The sequence below is a fragment of the Rhinoderma darwinii genome, chromosome 8, assembly GCF_050947455.1.
Source record: "Rhinoderma darwinii isolate aRhiDar2 chromosome 8, aRhiDar2.hap1, whole genome shotgun sequence".
NCBI lineage: Eukaryota > Metazoa > Chordata > Amphibia > Anura > Rhinodermatidae > Rhinoderma > Rhinoderma darwinii.
This window is the reverse complement of record NC_134694.1, coordinates 113,229,632-113,249,702: the sequence shown is the minus strand read 5'-3', so window position 1 is coordinate 113,249,702 and position 20,071 is coordinate 113,229,632. Positions and strand designations below refer to the sequence as shown.

Sequence of the window (20,071 nt, the reverse complement as noted above, 5' to 3'; positions counted from 1 at the left end):
ACACGTAAACACGCCCAGTTAAAAACACAATACACCCCCAGTTGGACATAACGGAAAAAAAACGCCCAGTTGTCCATTTCAAACCTCATTTGCATATATATAAAATTGCTCATAACTTGGCCAAAAATGAAAGTTTTTTAAAAAAAACAAACCGTTACTGTTCTCTACATTGCAGCGCCGATCACATGCAATAGGAGATAGGGATTTCAGAATCTGGTGACAGAGCCTCTTTAAGACTGGCGTTTCATAGATCAGTCTTACTAGGAAACTAGATGGAGTAAGAGGCAACAAATGTATTGCACTCCTCTTACTAAATTTGTTGCATCTTCGGCTGTCCGTGCGCCACTAAGTGAATTCTAAGCCAACCAGGTGCTGTAGTAAATTCCCGCTGTAAAATTGGCTAGTTTCTTGAGTAAATTATAGTAAATACATCGGGGCACAGAGGCCCCGGCCCTTCCGCTAAGCTCTACCCATTTTTTTTTAGAAAAGTGGCGAGACCAGCAGAAACGTCTCCAAAAATTGTATACGCTAGAAAACTGGCGTAGAAAAAAGTTGTTACATTCCTCCCGCAGTATTTTGGTCAGGTTTTTGCCCCCACCCACCCATCATGTCTACATTTTCAGGCGTTTTGCTCATATAGGTGCCCATTTTGCCAATGCCATCAAAGACCTTTAGGCATGGAAAAATCAGCTCCGGTTTTTTTTTTAGTGGGTTTGCTGCGATTTTTTTGAGCTCTCTCTTCAACAGAAAGATGGGATGACCGTGAGCGGTTTTTACCGAAAAACGCGTCAATTATCGCGGCACAAAAAAAAGCGTTTATTTTTGTCTCCCATTGATCTCAATGGGGTTTTTGAGGCGGAAAACGCCTCAAGATAGGGCATGTCGCTTCTTTCTACCGCGAGACGGTTTTTCCACTTGCGGGGAAAAAAAAAAAACTCTGCCTCCCATTGACATCAATGGGAGGCATTTTCAGCCGTTTTTCGGCGCGTTTTCCACTTCAAAAAACTCTGTGTGAACTAGGCCTTATGGTGTTCAAAGGAATCGTAAAAAAAATACCCATGTAGTTTTTATGCGGGTCACTTTCACACGCTAGCTGCATATTCTGCTAAAATAAGCCATCAGTAAAAGTTGCAGCGTCAATCCGGGCGGCCTGGTCACCAGGGCAACCGTACGATGCCCGAAGCCGCTGCTGCCGATGTGGCAGGATCACTTTAATGCATTTGTACTGATACAAAAGCACAAAATGATCAAAGCTAAACAATAAAAATATCATTGATGAAAACTATTTACATAAAAATGACTTCTCCTTTGCGGGATTGTAACATGTAAACGCCGCGCTCCTTAAATTTGCGCATGAAGTTGTGCCTCGCACATACGATAGTTGTGGATGATGTTTACACCTGGTAATTGTTGCAGATATTTCTGTGGATCCTCCATGCATCAAAATGGGACTGCTCCCCTAGAAGCACGGGGCGACTACGATACTACATGGAAATAGCATATGGCGGCACAGGGTCCCTCAGCATGAGCTCTTACTGTCATTTACTAACATCCGTCTCACCTTCTGATGGATGCTCAAACCCGCAGTCCACAATGGCGCGAAGCAACTCAGGTTTTAGAAGAAAATCTCTGAATCCAGAGCTGTGAATGGACACATAGGATCCCTTCATCTCCTTCTTGGGGGCAATTTCTGGAGCATCGCCCCCGGCCTGGTTGTCGACCTCGTCATCTTCATAGTCCAACAGCTCATTGTCTACATCGGTTTCTGCCATATTTCTATTCGATTTTGTCCCGCTGAAGAATCTAGGACATAGAGGCGGCAGATTAGACAGGTACAGAGGAGAACTTGTAGTTTTATAAGAGAACATCTCACTCCAGGACCACCTGACTGTTTACATTTTGCTAAATATCAAAGAAGATGTGAGAACGAGCTGATCCCTGTGTAAAGGTCAAGATGTTATTAAAAAAAAATCATAAAACACGCAACCGCCACGGTAAACATGGATTAAGATGTCACTAAACCCTCAAGGACAATCACAGCGATTTCTTCATCATAGTAAGTAATGGCATATCGCTAAGATAAACCAAACTTACTGAGGCCCCATGTACGCCACCGTAGTTTTTATCCGTAATTAGCATTCAGGGCCACGGACACCTTTCCGTATATTTTCGGATGCGAGTCCGGCCCATAAAAGTGATTCGCAAAATATAGAACACCTCCTATTCTTGTCCGAAATTGCAGCACGGACTCGCCCAAATCTCCTACATAACCTGATCGGCGCTGTAATGTAGAGAACAGTGGTTTTTATTTTGAAAAAAGATCATTTTTGAGCAAGTTATGAGCAATTTTAAATTTATGCTAATGAGTTTCTTAATGCCCGACTGGGCGGTTTTTAACTTTTGACCAATTGGGTGTTGTAAAGAGAAGTGCATGACGCTGACCAATCAGTGACCAATCCGCGTCATACACTTCTCTCCATTCATGTCCATCTGTATTCACAGCACAGAGTGATCTCACGAGATCACGCTGTGCTGTCACATACACCCACATAAACTTTACTGAAGTGTCTTGAGAGTGAATAGACATCACCTCCAGCCAGGACGCGATGTCTATTCACACTCCCGACACTTCAGTAAAGTTTCTGTGGGACTTAATCACAGCACATAGAGATCACTCTGTGCTGCGGATACAGATGTACATGAATGGAGAGAAGTGTATGACGCGGATTGGTCAGCGTCATGCACTTCTCTTTACAACGCCCAATTGGTCAAAAGTTAAAAAAAACGCCCAGTCGGGCATTAAGAAACTCATTAGCATAAATCTAAAATTGCTCATAACTTGCTCAAAAATGATCGTTTTTCAAAATAAAAACCACTGTTATCTACATTACAGCGCTGATCACATTATGTAGAAGGGGCATTTATAATCTGGTGACAGAGTCTCTTTAAAGAGGATCTGTCACTAGTTTATTCATTCCCCATCTCCTAACCAATCTAATAGACGCCGTGGTGCTGATAACTACAGTGTAATTTTTTTTTTTTCGAATACGTTTACCATTTGCAAAGTTATGAGCATTTTTCTAAATAATTTGGCTAATAGCCACATAGGAGGTGACTCTTTCTTTTCTCTCTGGGCGGTGTAATGTTTTCTGTACGACGCTGTCCAATCAGCACACAGCTTCTCCTTTTTCCTGCCCAGCAACACAGCGTGATCATATAGTATACAGCTTGCATTCCGGACTGTGTATTCACCTAGTGATATATCCGATGGTTTCACAGCTAGAACTGCAATCCTGGTATCATATGAAAGATTAGCATCTCATCTCATGTGGCACCAGAACCGCTGTTCTAGGTGGTCCACAGCCGGAGATATGACTATTTGAAGTGATGCCCCTTCCCTCCAGCCTCAGTCTCTCACACTGTGTGAAGCAGCTTCATGCTGATAGGACGGCGTCAGAGGCTGGGAGGAGGCTCCGCCTCAGGAGAATCGCTGCTGTTACTGCCCAATAGTCTAGTACAGCCTAATTTGCATATTTAAAAGAAAGCTTAAAATAATAAACGTTTTGGGACACAATTTTCACTATCATCAGTGTGACAGCGCCTATCAGATTAACCTGGCTCCTACCGCAACTGCCGCAATCAAAGCGCTCTCAAGTTCCGGCAGTTTAACCCATTAGATGCCGGTGTCAATAGTAACAGTGGCATCTAATGTGTTTGATAGGGGGAGGGAGCTCCCACTGTCACGCCAACAGCACCCCGTGACAAGAACGCGGGACACCGCTGGGTTTCTATGGCAGCCGGGTCTGCCTTCAGCAACTGCCTATTAGACCAGGCAATAATGCTTTGGTATACTAAGTATACCAAACTATTATATAAGCGATCAGAAGATCGCAAAGTGACGCCCCCTGGTGGGATGAAAAAAATAAATAAAAGGATTACAGTAAAAATAAAATAAAACCACTTTTTCCCTCCAAAAAAAGTGGTTTTAATTAGTCAAAATGTCGAAAAAAAGAACACATATACAAATATGGTATCGCAGCATTCGTAACCACCCGAACAATAAAGTTAACATATTAAACCACCGGGTGAACGGCGTCCAAAAACAACATCACAATTCCTTTTTTTTCTCCCATCCCCCCCCCCTCAGATTTTTTTTTAATTAAATGAATCAATAAGTCCCATGTACCCCAAAATAGTACCAACGAAAACGACACCTTGCCCTGCACAAAACAAGCCCACATACGGCCACATCGACTGAAAAATAAAAAAAGTTACGGCTCTTGGAATGCGGCGATGCAAAAACAAGTAATTTATTATTGTGCAAACGTAGGAAAACATAAAACCTTTACATATTTGGTATCCCCGTAACGGTGCCGACCCGTAGAATAAAGGTAACCTGTTATCTACGCTGCATAGTGAACTGCGTAAATTTATTACATGAAAATCAATTCTGGAATAGCTGCTTATTTTCAATTCTCTCCTAAAATGAAGGTAATAAAAGTTACAAGTGTAACTAAACGTTTGACAAACTTCTGACCTGTCATAGCGACGTCAGAAGTTTGGATTGTTGGGGGTCCGAGCACCGAGACCCCCACCAATTGCTAGAACGAAGCAGCTGAAGGGCTCGTGTGAGATCTCAGCTGCTTCGTGTCTGTTCGGCTTTTTCTGGAAATCAATGTATCGGTGTACGGACTCAATACAAAGTCTATCAGCCTGTACTCTGATACATCGGCTTTCCGGAAAAAGCCGAACAGACACGAAGCGGTTGAGCGCTCACACGAACGCTTCTGCTGCTTTGTTATAGAGATTAGTGGGGGTCTCCGTGCTCGGACCCCCACCAATCCAAACTTCTGACAGGTCAGCAGTTTGTCAAACGTTTAGCTACACTTTAATCAATATATTATGTGAACCCAAAAACGGTGCAATTGAAGAATACAACTCATCCCGAAAAAAACAAGTCCTTACACGGCTGTGACGACCGAATTTAAAAAAAAAAGTTATGACTCTTGGAAGGCGACAACGAAAAAACAAAAAATAATCCTTGGTCATTAATGTGCAAAAAGGCCTGGTCATGAAGGGGTTAAAGGGGACCAAACATTGCATTGCAATAATATATTTATGTGAAACTAGTAACATACATTAATTAAAAATTCTGTACTAAATGGTGCAGATCAAACCTCATGAATTATTCAGGAAGCGCTGGAGCTTTTCTAATAATGACGACGCTCCCCCACGTGACTGAGCTCTGCTTCATGTGCGGTTCGTGAAAATGACCACAAGGGGCTGTCACATGGCCTATTGCTGCAGTCCCGAGCAGAGCATCCGCTAGCGCTTTGATCGGGACGCGAGCCCTGCTCCTGACGCCCATATTTGGTCAATTCAGGGGTTTCCTTTCGCTGGGGTTTCCGATAAGAGCATCAGCGGACGCTCTGCCTGGGGGACTCCACAACTTCTGCCCACGTCATTGTCACCGGGACAGCGTCATCATTATTAGAAAAGCTCCAGCGCCTCCAAAATAATTCATGAGGTTTGAACTGCACCATTTAGAAGAGAATTTTTAATTAAAGTTCATTAGGAAGTTACTTCGATTCAGATAAATATATTATTGTTATGCAATTTTTGGTCCCCAGATCACCCCTTTAATGTTCGTCAATAAGGCCATGTTCACACGCTAAACAAAAAACGTCTGTAAAACATGGAGCGGTTTTCAAGGGAAAACAGCCTCTGATTTTCAGCGTTTTTTGGCGCTCGTTTTCTGTTTCTCTATTGACCCAATGAAAAACGGCTCCAAAAATGGCTCAAGAAGTGACGAGCACTTCTTTTTTATGCGCCGTTTTTAAAAAAGGACACGTAAAATACGACCCATGGGAACAGAACACTGTTTTTCCAATTGAAATCAATGGGCAGATCAGCCTCCGTATTTTCAGCCGTTTTTCAGGGGCGCTTACGGACCGAAAAACGGCTGAAAATAAGCCAGGTGAAGATACCCGTAATGTTTTGTGTCTACAGCTCCTGTGCAGAACCGTGCGTCTCTATGGTAACTACTAACCCTGATCCGTCATATCGCCATCTTTTAAGCCATGCAGTAAAAAACCGCACTGCAAACCACAATGTTTTTACAAAAACATCTCATCTAAATACCCCCCCCCCCCATTCTGGTCAGGCTCCTGTTATATTTTCTTTGCGTATCGGCAGGCGTATTTTGCTTTGGTCTGGCAGGCGGCCGCTTCTCCCGCCGCTTCTCAAGGTTCGGTATATTTATGAGACGTCTACCGGACCCCCAGCTCTCCTGCCGTCGCCTCTTATTTCAGCCCCTGTTCACACAGTATTTCCAGACGCATCCCCCGGACAGCCCGAAGTACCCATTGTAAAAAAAATAAACATATACTGCGTAGATTACTTTTATTCATTGATTTATTGTATAGGAAAGCGCAGCAGACTAGACTTCCCTATACAATACTTTAAAAGAAAGTATGCCCCATACACAAACGTACAGCCTCTGACGAACTACAAGTCCCAGCCGGTCCAGGACATGCCGAGGACCGCAGTGACAGCGCACTGGCAATATTTCAGATGCGGTTTTCCTCAGAGAAGTTGATAATTCCGCCAAGAACAAGCACCAGAGGCGGGAAGGCAGGAGCCTCCATCTTGTCTTCCCAACGCCATTCCAGCTCCTGTGACATTAATATAGGGCGCAAAGTAAAGGCGGATCCCCCCATTATGCACGGTTAGCCCTAAGCAACGGAAGTGTGGCAGGATGGCGGTGATACCGGGCTGAGATTATATCCCGCTTACCTCAATCGTTATCCTTCTTCTCCAAAGGCGCCAACGTCAGAGTTCCTACTTCCGGTGGAGTGCGCCGCCTGGTTGGCATGCGCGCTGTAAACCGGTGAAGACCCAATTAACGCCTCTGCCAACCAAGGCTGCCCTTCACAATGCCTTATGAAAAAAAAAACATTCATATTATTATTATTATTATTATGTAGTATTATTATTATTGTATTACGATCTGTTTACCATGGTAGCAGGCCCCCACCCGGACCTTCTCAACCTGAGGGCCTAACAATATTTTCTGCTTTATAATATCCCATATTACTGTAGTACTTATACATTTACAGTGAAGTTTTATAGGAAAGTTTAGGGCTACAGTGGAGAATAACAGGACTATTTTATATTATTACGAGTATATCATTTTATATTTTCAGGGCAGTTAAAAGGACAGCTCTGGTGACTGCGCGGGAAGGGGTCCTTCCGCGCCTTTATAAGAGGTCACCGCCGGAGTGCTGGTTCTTTCCTGCGCCCAGTCAATATGGCGATGCATCGCGAGCTCTGTGGAAAAGCGGATGCTCTACGAAATCCGTGCGGAATCGGTGCCATCCTGCTCTATGTTGCTGAAGGTATACGTGGTCTAGGTGCGGGAGACCGCTTGGTATTTATAGGAGACGATATTTATGGGGCTGATCGAATGGTTTTGTGAGACGTGACCTGAATGTTCTGGCCTATAGGAGATCATGTTACAATGTGAACTTATAGCCTTTATATACCGGGGATAACGGGTCATGTGACCGACCTTGTATGGTGCCGTCTGCTTCCCCCTAATCTAACGTAAGCGCGGAGAACTGCGGCTGATTGCTTGAGAGGGGGTGACTGCCGCCACTGTAACACGCTCAGGTGCCACGTGACCACTTCATAGTGGATCGGTTAATACTTTCTGCGCTTTATCTTGGTAGCCAGGACAGTCCCTTATAAGGCTAAGTTCACACTAGCGTTAGTATATATTTACCTCTCCCTGAAGAGGATCGAAAGATGAAACGGAAAACAACGTTTGTCAGATTTTCAGATTTCAATGGTAATTCCAACAGAACTGTTGCTTTCTGTTCCGTCAGAGGATCGAAAGATTAGAGGTAGACTTATACTAACGCTTGTGTGAACTTGGCCTAAGCTGCTCATACAGAGCTGTCTGCTTCGTGGCTCGTCTGCAGTAACGCAGTCTGGCCGGAGTATATCCTGAAGTATAAATAAGTACTATGGGAAGGTCCGTGATAAAACGGTTAAAGGCTGGATGTGTGGGGTTCCCCCTCCATTCATTCTCAGGGGTGTGTTGGTTCCCTCACCATTCAGGGCTGGGGTTGGCGGGTGGCATTTGTGGCTAAATGTGGGGCCCGCATATGGGACTTGACCTTGCTGTGCGTATTTATTAATAAACCCCCACTTGCCAGAAGAGTAGTTGGAGTAGGTGGGGTGTCTGTGATCGGATCTCACTATTATAAGCTGACCTATCGATGGGTCATAAAGCTATGCCCGGGCTGCTATTAGACCCGCTGGTGCCCGTCATTGTTGCACATGGTCTTATGAAGGTTTTTGGGTGGAGTCCGGTGTATCGAGCATCTCCCTGACCTCTTCTCTTGTCTCATAGGTCGTGATCCGGGGCTCTTCTCCTGAGATGGTGAGTTTGCCGCTTATCTCGTGGTCTTCAGTAAGTCTACGTGTGGTCTTCATGATGATGATCTCATCATCCACTGACTCGTCTTGTGATGTGATATCCGCAGCGTTCTGACAGATCACGCCACCCATGAAGACCAGCGGCTCGCCTTTCACCTGAAGCTAATCTATTCTCCTCTTGCAGTAGCTGCACTCAATGGAGGGGAGTTTTGCTGCGATGCAGATGAGCTGAAGGTAAGGCCTTAACTTCTGGACGTTGCGTCTTGTGGTCCGATGAGGCGGTCTGCCAAGAAACCTGGAAAGGCCCCATGCACACGACCGTATATTTATACGTCCGTAAATACGGATCCGCAGTCATCTGGATGTACGGAACAGGATCTGCAAATTTGGTCTGCGATGTATCTGTATATACATATCCATGATTGATGTGTAACATCTGCAAACCTGGCGTCTCCTAGCAAAGCTTCCGTAGTTGGACGGCTACGGGTGCCCTTCTGTAGCAGTCTGTAATTACGGAATCGGGGAGTCCGCGCCGTAATTAGACTAGAATAGGACGTGTTCTAGAATCGGATCATTTATATGGCACGGACACCCATCCGTAATAATACGGAACGGTGTCTAACCCATAGAAATGAGTGGGTCCGTAATTACGGATGAAAAATAGTCGTGTGCATGGGGCCCTCTTACTGAAGGAGGAGCACGACACAAGGATTCAAACATTACTCGTGTCATGCACCGCCCCCTCCTGGCCATTGCATGAAGTGTAATAACATCCACTTTGCCCAGAGTGCTCTTCTATAATCTGCTTGCTAATCTATTGCTCAGGTTATGATTTTCGTTTCTGGTCGGGATTTAGAATAGAGTGGTTTACACTGTCCGATTTATCGTGCAGACTAGCGTTCGTAGAAGCTCGTTGCCGATAATTGCCTTGTGTTAACAGGGCATCAATCAGCAAGCAAAAGCTCGATCATATCGAATAGTTTTAAAAAAGAGAAATATTACCGTTGCCGGCAGCACGTCTCCCTGTGTAAACAAGGAGACGCGCTCCTGACATGATGATGGTTGGGGACAAGCTATCTGTAACGACCGCTCGTCCCCATCCATAGCTCCTTGCGACAGGAGCAAACGAGCGCCGATTAATGTCTCGATCAGTGTTCGCTGCATCGGCCGGTGTAAAAGTCCCTCAAGTAACACTAGTGAAGAGAAGGATTGTGTTGGGTGGTTGTGGTGCTGAAAATCTCTTATGCATCTTCAGTGTTGTCCCTAAATCTACTTGTGACTACTAATATTGGATCGGTGCTCCCCATCCTACAAATACCAGGCACATGTAATCTTTCAGCGGCTGTAGATCACTGTATTGGAGGAAACCTAAGTGAAGCGCCACCCCTGACTGTAGTCACAATCCTGTGCCAGCTCCATACAGAAGACTGATGTGATGGGTGTTCTATTGAGTGTACATGATGACACCTTGACTAGAGTCTCTGAAATCTCATGAAGTTCAAGTAAACGCTCTGATACACTCAATGCTTCACTTGTAGGGCCTTTGATGCGCTTTGCCTTTTTTAAAGGGAGTGTCAGCCGCCTCTAACCTGCTGCCAGCGCTATACATGAGGGTGAAAGCCAAGGAGCGTATGCACATAGTGCCTGCTGGGCACGGGGGGATTCTTGATCATGCAACTTGCATGACCGAGATAAAAAGTATTTACAATGCCCTAAATCGTGCGCTCTGGTCTTGAGGCACTGAAATTGCTGTCTGGTTCCCTCTGAACTGGCACTTCATTTTTTTTTTTTTAAAGAATCTGATTAATAATGCAGCATAGTAATAAGTATAGTTACTTTCTCTCTTTGGCTGATGGCGCCAATCGCGCTTTGTGCTGAACAGTTGCGGTTGGTGATGTTTGACAAATTAATCAGATTTTAGTACTTTTACATTTTAGAGTTTTGATCTGTTGTAGAAGACTGGTACCCAGCTGTTGCAAAAATGTATCTCCCAGCATGTCCTGACTGCTTGCAGATGTCATGGCATGCTAGGAGTTGTAGTTATTCTGCAGATCTGTCTTCCCAGTAAGTTACTGAGTTGTGAGCGTTCAATGTTAACACTCCTCTCCTTTACAGGTTCATCCTGATTATATTCCAGAGCTGCGGAGATGAAGGTATGTGATAAACCCCCAACACACGACTCATGATCACGAGCATAAAACCTGGTGGACTCGTAACATTTCTTACCTTTGGTCTAGAATGTGAGTGTGACTGATGAGACTAGACTAGAGTCTCTGAATAGAGTCTGATGCTTAGTAAACGCTCTGACACGCTCAGCACCCCTAGAAAAGGGATATTATGCGAGTTCATGTAGCCATCTGCAGCTTCACCTATAGATGAGGTGTAACATTCAGTGGAGAAGCTGAAGGCTGGGAGTCGTAGTTGTGTAGAATGGCGTAACCTTCCGAATTGGCGTATTGTCCTATATATCTGCCAGATGCCGGCAAATTGCCTGTGTCGCTGGTTATATGAGAATTATTGCTGGTATTTGCTCCATGTACAGACCCTGTTACGTGCAATGAGGGATCCCCAAAAACTAGCACATAGGAAATGTCACCTATAGAAAACAAAAATGGAAGTTGGCCTTTGCATGTTTTAGTATTGACTGATCTTTATCTCGTGTTCGCAGACGCAGCGCGGGGTTCCCAAGGACCATAAAGATTGAACAAGCCTCTATACTTGGAAGTAAGTCTGAATAGGATGTATAGCCACATATATATATATATACAAGCCAGTGTGGATGATTAAAACTGGACGAGTCTCTGAATAGAGTCTGATGTCTTAGTATACGCTCTGACACGCTCCTTCCTCTATGGTCTATAGTGATATGTATTAATGGGCATTACCCTCGTACGATTTTATATATAATGTTGGAGCAATAAGAATCACACTAAGTGCACACCACCAAATTTTGAAATAGTAGGTATAAAAAGGGAAAGTAGTGTGATCAATTAATTTTGAAAATAATAAATTCTTGATTAGTAAATAGTTAAAATAACAATGTTAAATGAGAATTTGTAGTGCCACTGACCCCTCACTTGACACTAGACAAATAAATGTCTTGAATAATCTTACTCTGTTAAAGATAATTTACAAGCAATGGGACGAGTAGCCTCAATCTTGGGTGTATGTATTGTACTTTAGTTCGCCTGCAATCATTAATGCTGAACCAAAGGTGTTAAACATTCACTGTTAGAGCATTAGCTAAAAACTATCAGATTAGTGTCTCACAAAACGGGCTGTGAATGAACCCTGACTATTCGGAAGACGCGCTGCTGGTTAATTGCAGTGACACTCAGATCTCTATTATACTGTGCTGAAGGTTCCTCCATCGGGCTGTAATGAAAGCCCAGCGGTGGAGGAACCTAGTTAGGTGACAGTCCCTGCGTGTCTCAGATTGCACAGAGACCAGCACAGCATACAAGGTACAATGCTGAGCACGGTCCGGTAATAGTTACACAGGGTGAGCCAGGATGAGTTGTCTGGGTGCCTGTCAGCACGTCCAGTACAGCTTAGCACGGTCCCTTATTGTGGGCTGCTAAGGCTGGATTCACACGAGCATGTTCGGTCTGTAAAGGATGGAACGTATTTCGGCCGCAAGTCCCAGACCGGACACACTGCAGGGAGCCGTAGTTATGTACGACGCTAGGAGTCCCTGCCTCTCCGTGGAACTACTGTCCCGTACTGAAAACATGATTACAGTACGGGACAGTTGTCCTGCAGCGAGGCAGGGACTCCTAGCGTCGCACAGAACTATGATGCTAGGAGCCCGGCTCCCTGCAGTGTGTTCAGTCCGGGACTTGCGGCCAAAATACGTTCCATCCTTTACGGACCGAACATGCTCGTGTGAACCCAGCCTTACTGTGCACACAGTGTGTGCAGTGTCGACAAGAGACTGTTAATGACGGTCTCTGCATTCCTATGAAACTGCTCAATGATCACCACGGCATGCAGTGAAAAGTGCCGTTCGTGATCAAATGACCAGGGAGTTTAAACCTTTGAGCCGGGTCAGCGGTCTGGGTGCTTGTCAGCGGCTCCAGTACAGCCTCGTACGCTCTTAGTTTGGGCTGCGATCGTTCCCTGAGCGCATGTATTGTGTGCTGCTTCGGTGGTGGAGGCAGAGGAGTCCCTGTCTCTGGCAGATATTCTGCCACAATTATTAGTTGGGGACTGGTGTCTCCATTTACAGAGCTTGTGTTAATAAACATGTAACATTGTTAGTAAAACACGCGTTTCGCTGGTACTTCCGGCTTCTTCCAGGGGTGCAGCTTCACCTTTAGATGAGGTGTAACGTTCAGTGGAGAAGCAAACCTGAATGCTGGGAGTCGTAGTTTCGCCTCTGGTCTACGGGGATCTGCAGTAAGACAGTTGTGTAGAATGGTGTAACCTTCCAACTTTGTGTATTGTCTGCTAGATGGCAGCAAATTGCCTGCGTCGCTGGTTATATGAGAATTATTGCTGGTATTTGCTCCATGTACAGACCCTGTTACGTGCAATGAGGGATCCCCAAAAACTAGCACATAGGAAATTTCCCTTATAGAAAACAAAAATGGAAGTTGGCCTTTGCATGTTTTAGTATTGACTGATCTTTATCTCGTGTCCGCAGACGCAGCGCGGGGTTCCCAAGGAACATAAAGATGGAACAAGACTCTATACTCGGAAGTAAGTCTGAATAGGATGTATAGCCACATATATATATATACATACAAGCCAGTGTGGATGATTAAAACTGGACGAGTCTCTGAATAGAGTCTGATGTCTTAGTATACGCTCTGACACGCTCCTTCCTCTATTGTCTACCGGCGGCTGCAAAACTGACACGGCCGCGTTATACATGGCAAAATGAAAAACGTTTGCCTGAGCTCTGTAAACCTCTCCATGAATGTACACTGGTGTGTTTAGGCTTTACTTTCAGCACATTGGGGGGAAAACAATCTTTGAATTGTAACTGGGGGGGGGGGAGAAGAAAAGTGGTTCTGTAGAAAGTGACATATGAAAGGTCACAATACACTAGAAGCGTCTCACACCAATGTGCTTTGTCCAACCAATACTATTGCAGAGTATATTCATCACATGGACTAATCTGTCCCAAGTGCAGAGTTAAAGGACCTCCGCTTCTGATACTATATACACTTAGGGCTCATTTACACAAGCGTGTGCGTTTTGCGCACGCAAAAAACGTGGCATTTTGCCTGCGCAAAAGGCACTTAGCAGCTCCGTGTGTCATCAGTGTATGATGCGTGGCTGCCTGATTTTGGCGCAGCCGCCATCATTATGACACTCCGTTTGGATGTTTGTAAACAGAAAAGCAGCACGTTACATTCATAGTTTGACAGCTGTTGCGCGAATCACACTTGTCCCACGGAAGTGCTTCCGTGTGGCATGCGTGATTTTCACGCACCGATTGACTTTAATGGGTGCGTGATGAGCGAACAATGCAGAAATATAGAACATGTCGTGAGTTTTACACAACGGACTCACGTTCAAAAATCACGGACTGTCTGCACTGCCCCATAGACTAACATAGGTCCGTGCGAGGCACGTGAAAGTCCTGCGTGTTGCACAGACGTATATCACGCTCGTGTAAATAAGCCCTTATACTGCATTTTTTTTTTTTTTATAAAGTGCAGAATCACCTGCTTGTGATTTCCATAGATTTTCCTACTAGTAATAAGTGTAAATCCTCACTACTGTTCTAATTCCTAACTAACGCTTGTAATGTATTACTATAGGCCTCTGTGAAGATCTGCCGCCGTCTCATGCGGTCCCCACTCTACCCAGATGCCAGCGTTGTCCATCATTGAAGCCCGGGGACCTGGAACATGGCGGCGCTTGTTAAAAAGGTTGTAGCTTGTGAATATTGGGCAGAAGCTCACGAGTCTATAAACCGATCAGCAATAAAGAAACTGCAAAACTGAGTAGTTCCATGTCGTCTGTTCATGCGAGTCTTTTATGTTTTTAATAAATGAAGTCTGTAAATGCTGCGCTGTCCTGATTGAACGTCCTATGTCAGGACCAGTGACCCAGAACTACAACTCCTGCCCGCCTATCTAATAGGACACCGGCTATATGTGGAGCTCCTCTGGTTAGCGTGCTTCTCTATTTTCCATGTTAGAGGAATCTGCGCAAAGACTGTTGGTAAATCTGAAAAAGGTAATGCAAATGATGATGATAATTGTAGCCCAGGAGAAAACGCCCATTCTCCAGAAAATAAGTATTGGTACTGAGACCACCGACCCTGGCTGAACTGATGACGATGCCCCCTGCGAAAGTGGGGTATAGAGGATATGTCATTGCACTTTTTTTTTTCCTATGAATTAAGCACATGGGCATGTTCTCTAGACTGACTTCATGACCTTTTTGGTGTGTAGAGGTGACTTACTTGCTTGGAGGTGGGCAATGAAGGGGTCTGTCAGAACATGCAACATATGAATACGCGTTCCCAGGGCATCACCGCAACTGACTAGGACCATTCTGGACTTCACAAACATGGCGGCTACGGAAGTGTCTACAAGCTGAAGGGTCATCAGAAATGACAGCCAAAAGTGCCCAGTACAGGAACAGCATAAAGCAGATCTGTCTGAGGCCGGTATGAAGTAGTGACGCGCCGACCACTACTTACTGCACATTACACAAAGACCTTAGAGGTTCTACTTGCTGCGTCTGGTGATGCCGGGCTTTAGACCAATGATCTGCTCGCTGGGACGCGTTACTCCCTACAGCCATTAATGTGGAGAAATGTGTAAATCGGCAATAGAGGGGGAAATTGCACGTGCAGATCATTAGACTCCAGCCCTGCATCGCTGGAAGTACAAGTATTGCCAAACTGCACATTACAGGCACTACTTTATAGGCAGCAGAAATATCTGATCCCTAGAGGCTCTGTCACCAGAATAAAAATGCTCTATCTCCTACATCAGTTTATTGGCGCTGGAATGTAGTTACTAGCAATGTGTTTTTATTTTAAAAACGATGTTTTTTAACAAAGTTATGACGTTTTAGAACATTTATGCAAATGAGGTCCTTAATGCCCAACTGCGCGTTTTTAATTTTCAACCAAGTGGGCGTATGACAAAGAGGTGTATGACCCTGGCCAATCCGCATCATACACCTGTCTTACACCCAAGCTAGATTCACTGAGCAGCGTGATCTCGCGAGACCGTGCTGTGACGTCACTGCCGCCCACAGGTCCTTCATCCCTGCGTTTGAAGACAACATCTTTCGTCTCCCTCCAGGCTGCTACTACCGATCCGACGACTGGGACTTCTCATCGGCCTGGAGGGAGACGAAAGATGTTGTCTTCAGACGCAGGGATGAAGGACCTGTGGGCGGAAATGACGTCACAGCGCGGTCTCGCGAGATCACGCTGCTCAGTGAATCTAGCTTGGGTGTAAGACAGAGAGGTGTATGATGCGGATTGGCCAGCGTCATACACCTCTTTGTCATACGCCCACTTGGTTGAAAATTAAAAAAACGCCCAGTTGGGCATTAAGGACCTCATTTGCTTAAATGTTCTAAACGCCATAACTTTGTTAAACATCTTTTTTAAAATAAAAACACATTGCAGCGCCGATAAACTGATGTAGGAGAGAGCATTTTTATTCTGGTGACAGAGCCTCTTTAAAGCAACTGCCTACTGTCAGAATGCATATTGGGTACTGGGTTTACAGATTTAATAGGTCAGAATTACTGGTGGATTAGGGGCATCAATGGCCTTTTATGGGGAGGGGGAGGCAGCATCCAAAAGCCAGTATTTTCGGTGAGTCAAAGCCGGGGCTCCATTCAGAGGCCTTTTGAAGGGCCAGTCTGTGCCTCAGATTCCCCCATGGACATATGAAATCCGAAAGCAAAAATTGGCCAGAATATGATGCTGTATGGCAGCACCCGGAGTACCTATGACTCTAGCAAAGTCTCCTGGTGGTTCTACAGTAACTTGGATCACTATCGTTACCGTAGGGGAGTTTGGTTGCGGACATAGTACAGACCCCAAATATACGGTCATATCGCAGCCATTTGATGTGTGCCGAAGAATGAACTTGTCTGGTGTTGCTGCAGTAGCGGTTTTCTCTATGGGTTTGTTCGCACAGCGCAGACATGCTGCTTAAAAGTACACCACATATCCACCCTGGTTCCAGCCACACAAAAAAAACACCAAATTGTGGAGCAGTTGGTCGACCGGAATATCCGCTGTGGAAAATTGGTCAAAAAAAAAAAAAAAGCCTATGCTTACCTGTAGTCAGCGACCTATCCCTCTGACACCCTGCAGCCCGGCCTCCTGCGATGTATCACTGCATGTCACTGCTGCAGCAGTCGCATGGCATGAAATGCCATCCCTGGATGCCGGAGAGATCTGGGTAAGTATAAAGTTTTTCTGATTTTGGTGCAGAATTGCAGCTTTTCTGCTGCAATAATCGCAGCATCTATTGTGGGTTTTACCTCCCCGTTAAATTTAATGGGGAAAACCCGCAACATAAAACCAGCGATAACAATTTATACGTCTTTTCAGCTGTTTTTATTACGTAGCATGAGGATGAGATTTGTTCAAATAAAATCCATTTTGCTGCTACTGTGTTGCGCTGCAGATTTTCCACAATGAAATCCGTTGCGGAAAATCTGCATTCTTTAAATGATGTGTGAACTTGCCCTTCAAATTTCTAGGAAAAAAATCAACCTAGAACGGTCTATGGGAAATTGTCACACGTAACAACCGGCCTTCATGGATTAAATGCTGAAATAAATGTGGAACCCTGCAGCAAAACTAGATAAAATCCCGGCATGACCGTGAACGCTATGACACGCTGCAGTGTTAAAGAAAAAAAGCGGTTCCTGAAAATGGGGAGTTTGACCATAATGTTGAGGCACCTACAGTGGCAAACCATGATCGTTGGCAGGGCGACATCTGTATGGGTGAGGCCACACAGTGACCGTGGCTCGGCTGATCTGTAGAAGCGCTGTGGCTTGCAACAACATGCCGTTTTACAGCGAATCTGCATGTTTTTGTCAGGTGAAACTGACCTGACAAAAGTGTCAGCACCCCCTAGAGGAGATTCAGCGGAACGGTCTTTCCTGTCCATAGCAACCAATCACAGCGCAGCTTTCATTTCTATTAGTGCTCTTGAAAAATGAAAGCTGTGGTTGGTTGCTATGGGCAACACAACCAGTCTTGCTGTTAGACATCTTTCATGAATCTCCCCCCCCCCCCCACTGTGTGTGTGTGTGTACGTACGTGTACATACCATGGTTTGAGAATCATTTTAATAATTGCTGAATACAGAGACGTAACATGAAGCTGCTGGACCCCAATACACAATCTGCGACCGGGCCCCCCAGCATCGTGTGCAATGCTGGGAAGCCTTAGGCTGGGTTCACACGACCATGTTACGTCCGTAATGGACGGAACGTATTTCGGCCGCTAATCCAGGACTAAACACACTGCAGGGAGCCGGGCTCCTAGCATCATAGTTATGTACGACGCTAGGAGTCCCTGCCTCGCTGTGGGACAACTGTCCCGTACTGTAATCATGTTTTCAGTACGGGACAGTAGTTCCACGGAGAGGCAGGGACTCCTAGCAGCGTACATAAGTATGATGCTAGGAGCCCGGCTCCCTGCACTGTGCTCGTTCAGGGACTTGCGGCTGAATTACGTTCCGTCCATTACGGACCGAACATGCTCGTGTGAATCCAGCCTAATTCTAATCGGCCGTGGAAAACTGATCCCTCATAGACTTGAGTCCATTGAGGGATCCAGGAAAACGGACATAAATAGGACGTTTTTTTCTTTTTTCATGGGCCCTTCACTGCTTAAAACAACGGCCGTGTGAATAGCCCCATAGAAATACCTGCAGCCGTGTGACAGACGTTAAAATAATGACCGTCACGCGGCCAATTTATACGCTGGTCTGAATAAGTCATTACTCATATGGAGCAGACGGGTCTTTAAGGCTCCAGGTTTCGGTTTGTGAACGCAACCTTTGTAGGTACGACTCTGGCTCTAAGGATATGTTCACTCCTATTTTCGGCCCGTAAACGGCCAAAAAATCGGAAGCAGAGCGCTTTTCGCTGTGTTATTTACGTGTAAATAAACGGCCGTGAAAAAGAAGAGCAGGACACTTCTTGGGATGTTTTTGGAGCCGTTTTCCATTGAGGCCGGATTCACACGAGCGTGTGTATTTTGCGCAAAAGGTCCATAACAGCTCCGTGTGTCATCACCATATAGTGCGTGGCTGCGTGATTTTTGCGCAGCCGCCATCATTATGACACTCTGTATGTTTGTACACAGCACGTGGTGCTTTTCTGTTTTCAATCATACTTATTACTGCTGTTGAGTGAATCACGCGCTTCACATGGAAGTGCTTCCGTGTGCTGCGCGTGATTTTCACGCACCCATTGACTTCAATGGGTGCGTGATGCGTGAAAAACGCACAAATATAGGACATGTTGTGAGTTTTACGCAGCGGACACACGGACACACGCTGCGTGAAACTCACGGACAATCTGCACGGCCCGATCGACTAACATAGGTCGTATTATACGTTCGTCTGAATAAGCCCTGACTCATGCAGCGGTGTTAAGGCTCGTCCACACGTAGCGGAATTGCTGCAGCAATGCCGTTGAAACTGGCAGTCTTTCCGCTGCGCCAAAAACGCACCATTTCCTGTGTTTTTGACTGCAGAAAACGGTGCGTATTTTGCGGCGTTTTTCTCAATGTTGGGGGATGGGGACATTCCCTCTGAAAAATGCAGCAGCTCAGTCACTTTCCGCAGCAGGAATTGACGTGCCGCAGTACGAAAAATACGCACCGGAGGTCAATTTCTGCTCTGAATTTTTACCCAATGTGTGGATGAGGTTTGTTACGTTTCTCCCACTTTGCTGCTACTGTATTCTGCTGTGTATTTTCCGTCCGCAATTCCGGATGGAAAATACGCAGCAATTTTTTTGTCCATCCCGGGATAGGCAGGGGGTTGGTTCTGGGGATATTTGTTTGTTGTATTTGTGTATTGTTATGTGTATAATAAAAAACAATTAAAAAAACAAAAAATACGCAGCAATTCCATTACGTGTGGACGAGCCCTTAAAGAGGATCTAGTTTAGTAATGCCCTATCTGCTAGCTAACATGATAGGCGCTGTAAGGCTGGGTTCACACACCCTATTTCCGGACGTAATTCGGGCGTTTTAGCCTCGATTTACGTCCGAAAATGCGCCTCGATAGCGTTGGCAAACATCTGCCCATTCATTTGAATGGGTCTTACGATGTTCTGTGCCAACGGTCATTTTTTTTACGCGCCGCTGTCAAAAGACGGTGCGTAAAAAAGACGCCCGCGTCAAAGAAGTGCCTGTCACTTCTTGGGACGTAATTGGAGCCGTTTTCCATTGGCACCATAGAAAAACAGCACCAATTACGTCCGTAATGGACGCCGCGAAAAACGCCTGCAACATGCCATTACATCTGAAATTCACGAGCTGTTTTCTCCTGAAAACAGCTACGTAATTTCAGCCGTAATGGACGCTGCCGTGTGAACATACCCTGACACTGATAATGAAAGTGAAAATTGTGTCCCAAAAAGTTTATTATTTTAAAAATTATGAGCT

General features: G+C 45.3%; 1 protein-coding gene and 1 long non-coding RNA gene across 8 annotated transcripts in view; one reads left to right on the top strand and one right to left on the bottom strand.

Moving 5' to 3' along the window:
• The window catches only part of DDX39B (DExD-box helicase 39B), a 29,109-nt gene extending 22,207 nt beyond the window's left edge, over positions 1–6,902 (bottom strand). The window contains exons 1-2 of the mRNA XM_075836415.1: positions 6,796–6,902; positions 1,562–1,803 (exon numbers count right to left, since the gene is read on the bottom strand). Of these exons, the coding sequence (XP_075692530.1) occupies positions 1,562–1,772 (211 nt within the window). The 5' untranslated portion in view covers positions 1,773–1,803; positions 6,796–6,902. The remainder of the gene's footprint in view (positions 1–1,561; positions 1,804–6,795) is intronic.
• A 380-nt stretch (positions 6,903–7,282) lies between these two features.
• LOC142659874 (uncharacterized) lies at positions 7,283–14,399 on the top strand. 7 transcript variants are annotated; one of them, XR_012850382.1, is made up of 7 exons: positions 7,283–7,397; positions 8,417–8,446; positions 8,627–8,676; positions 10,558–10,595; positions 11,111–11,166; positions 13,088–13,143; positions 14,214–14,399. It is a non-coding gene; the product is annotated as an uncharacterized LOC142659874 (long non-coding RNA). The 7 variants fall into 7 exon arrangements; XR_012850383.1 differs by having other exon boundaries at positions 7,283–7,412; XR_012850387.1 differs by lacking the exon at positions 7,283–7,397 and adding an exon at positions 7,585–7,605.
• The last annotated feature ends 5,672 nt before the right edge of the window (positions 14,400–20,071 follow it).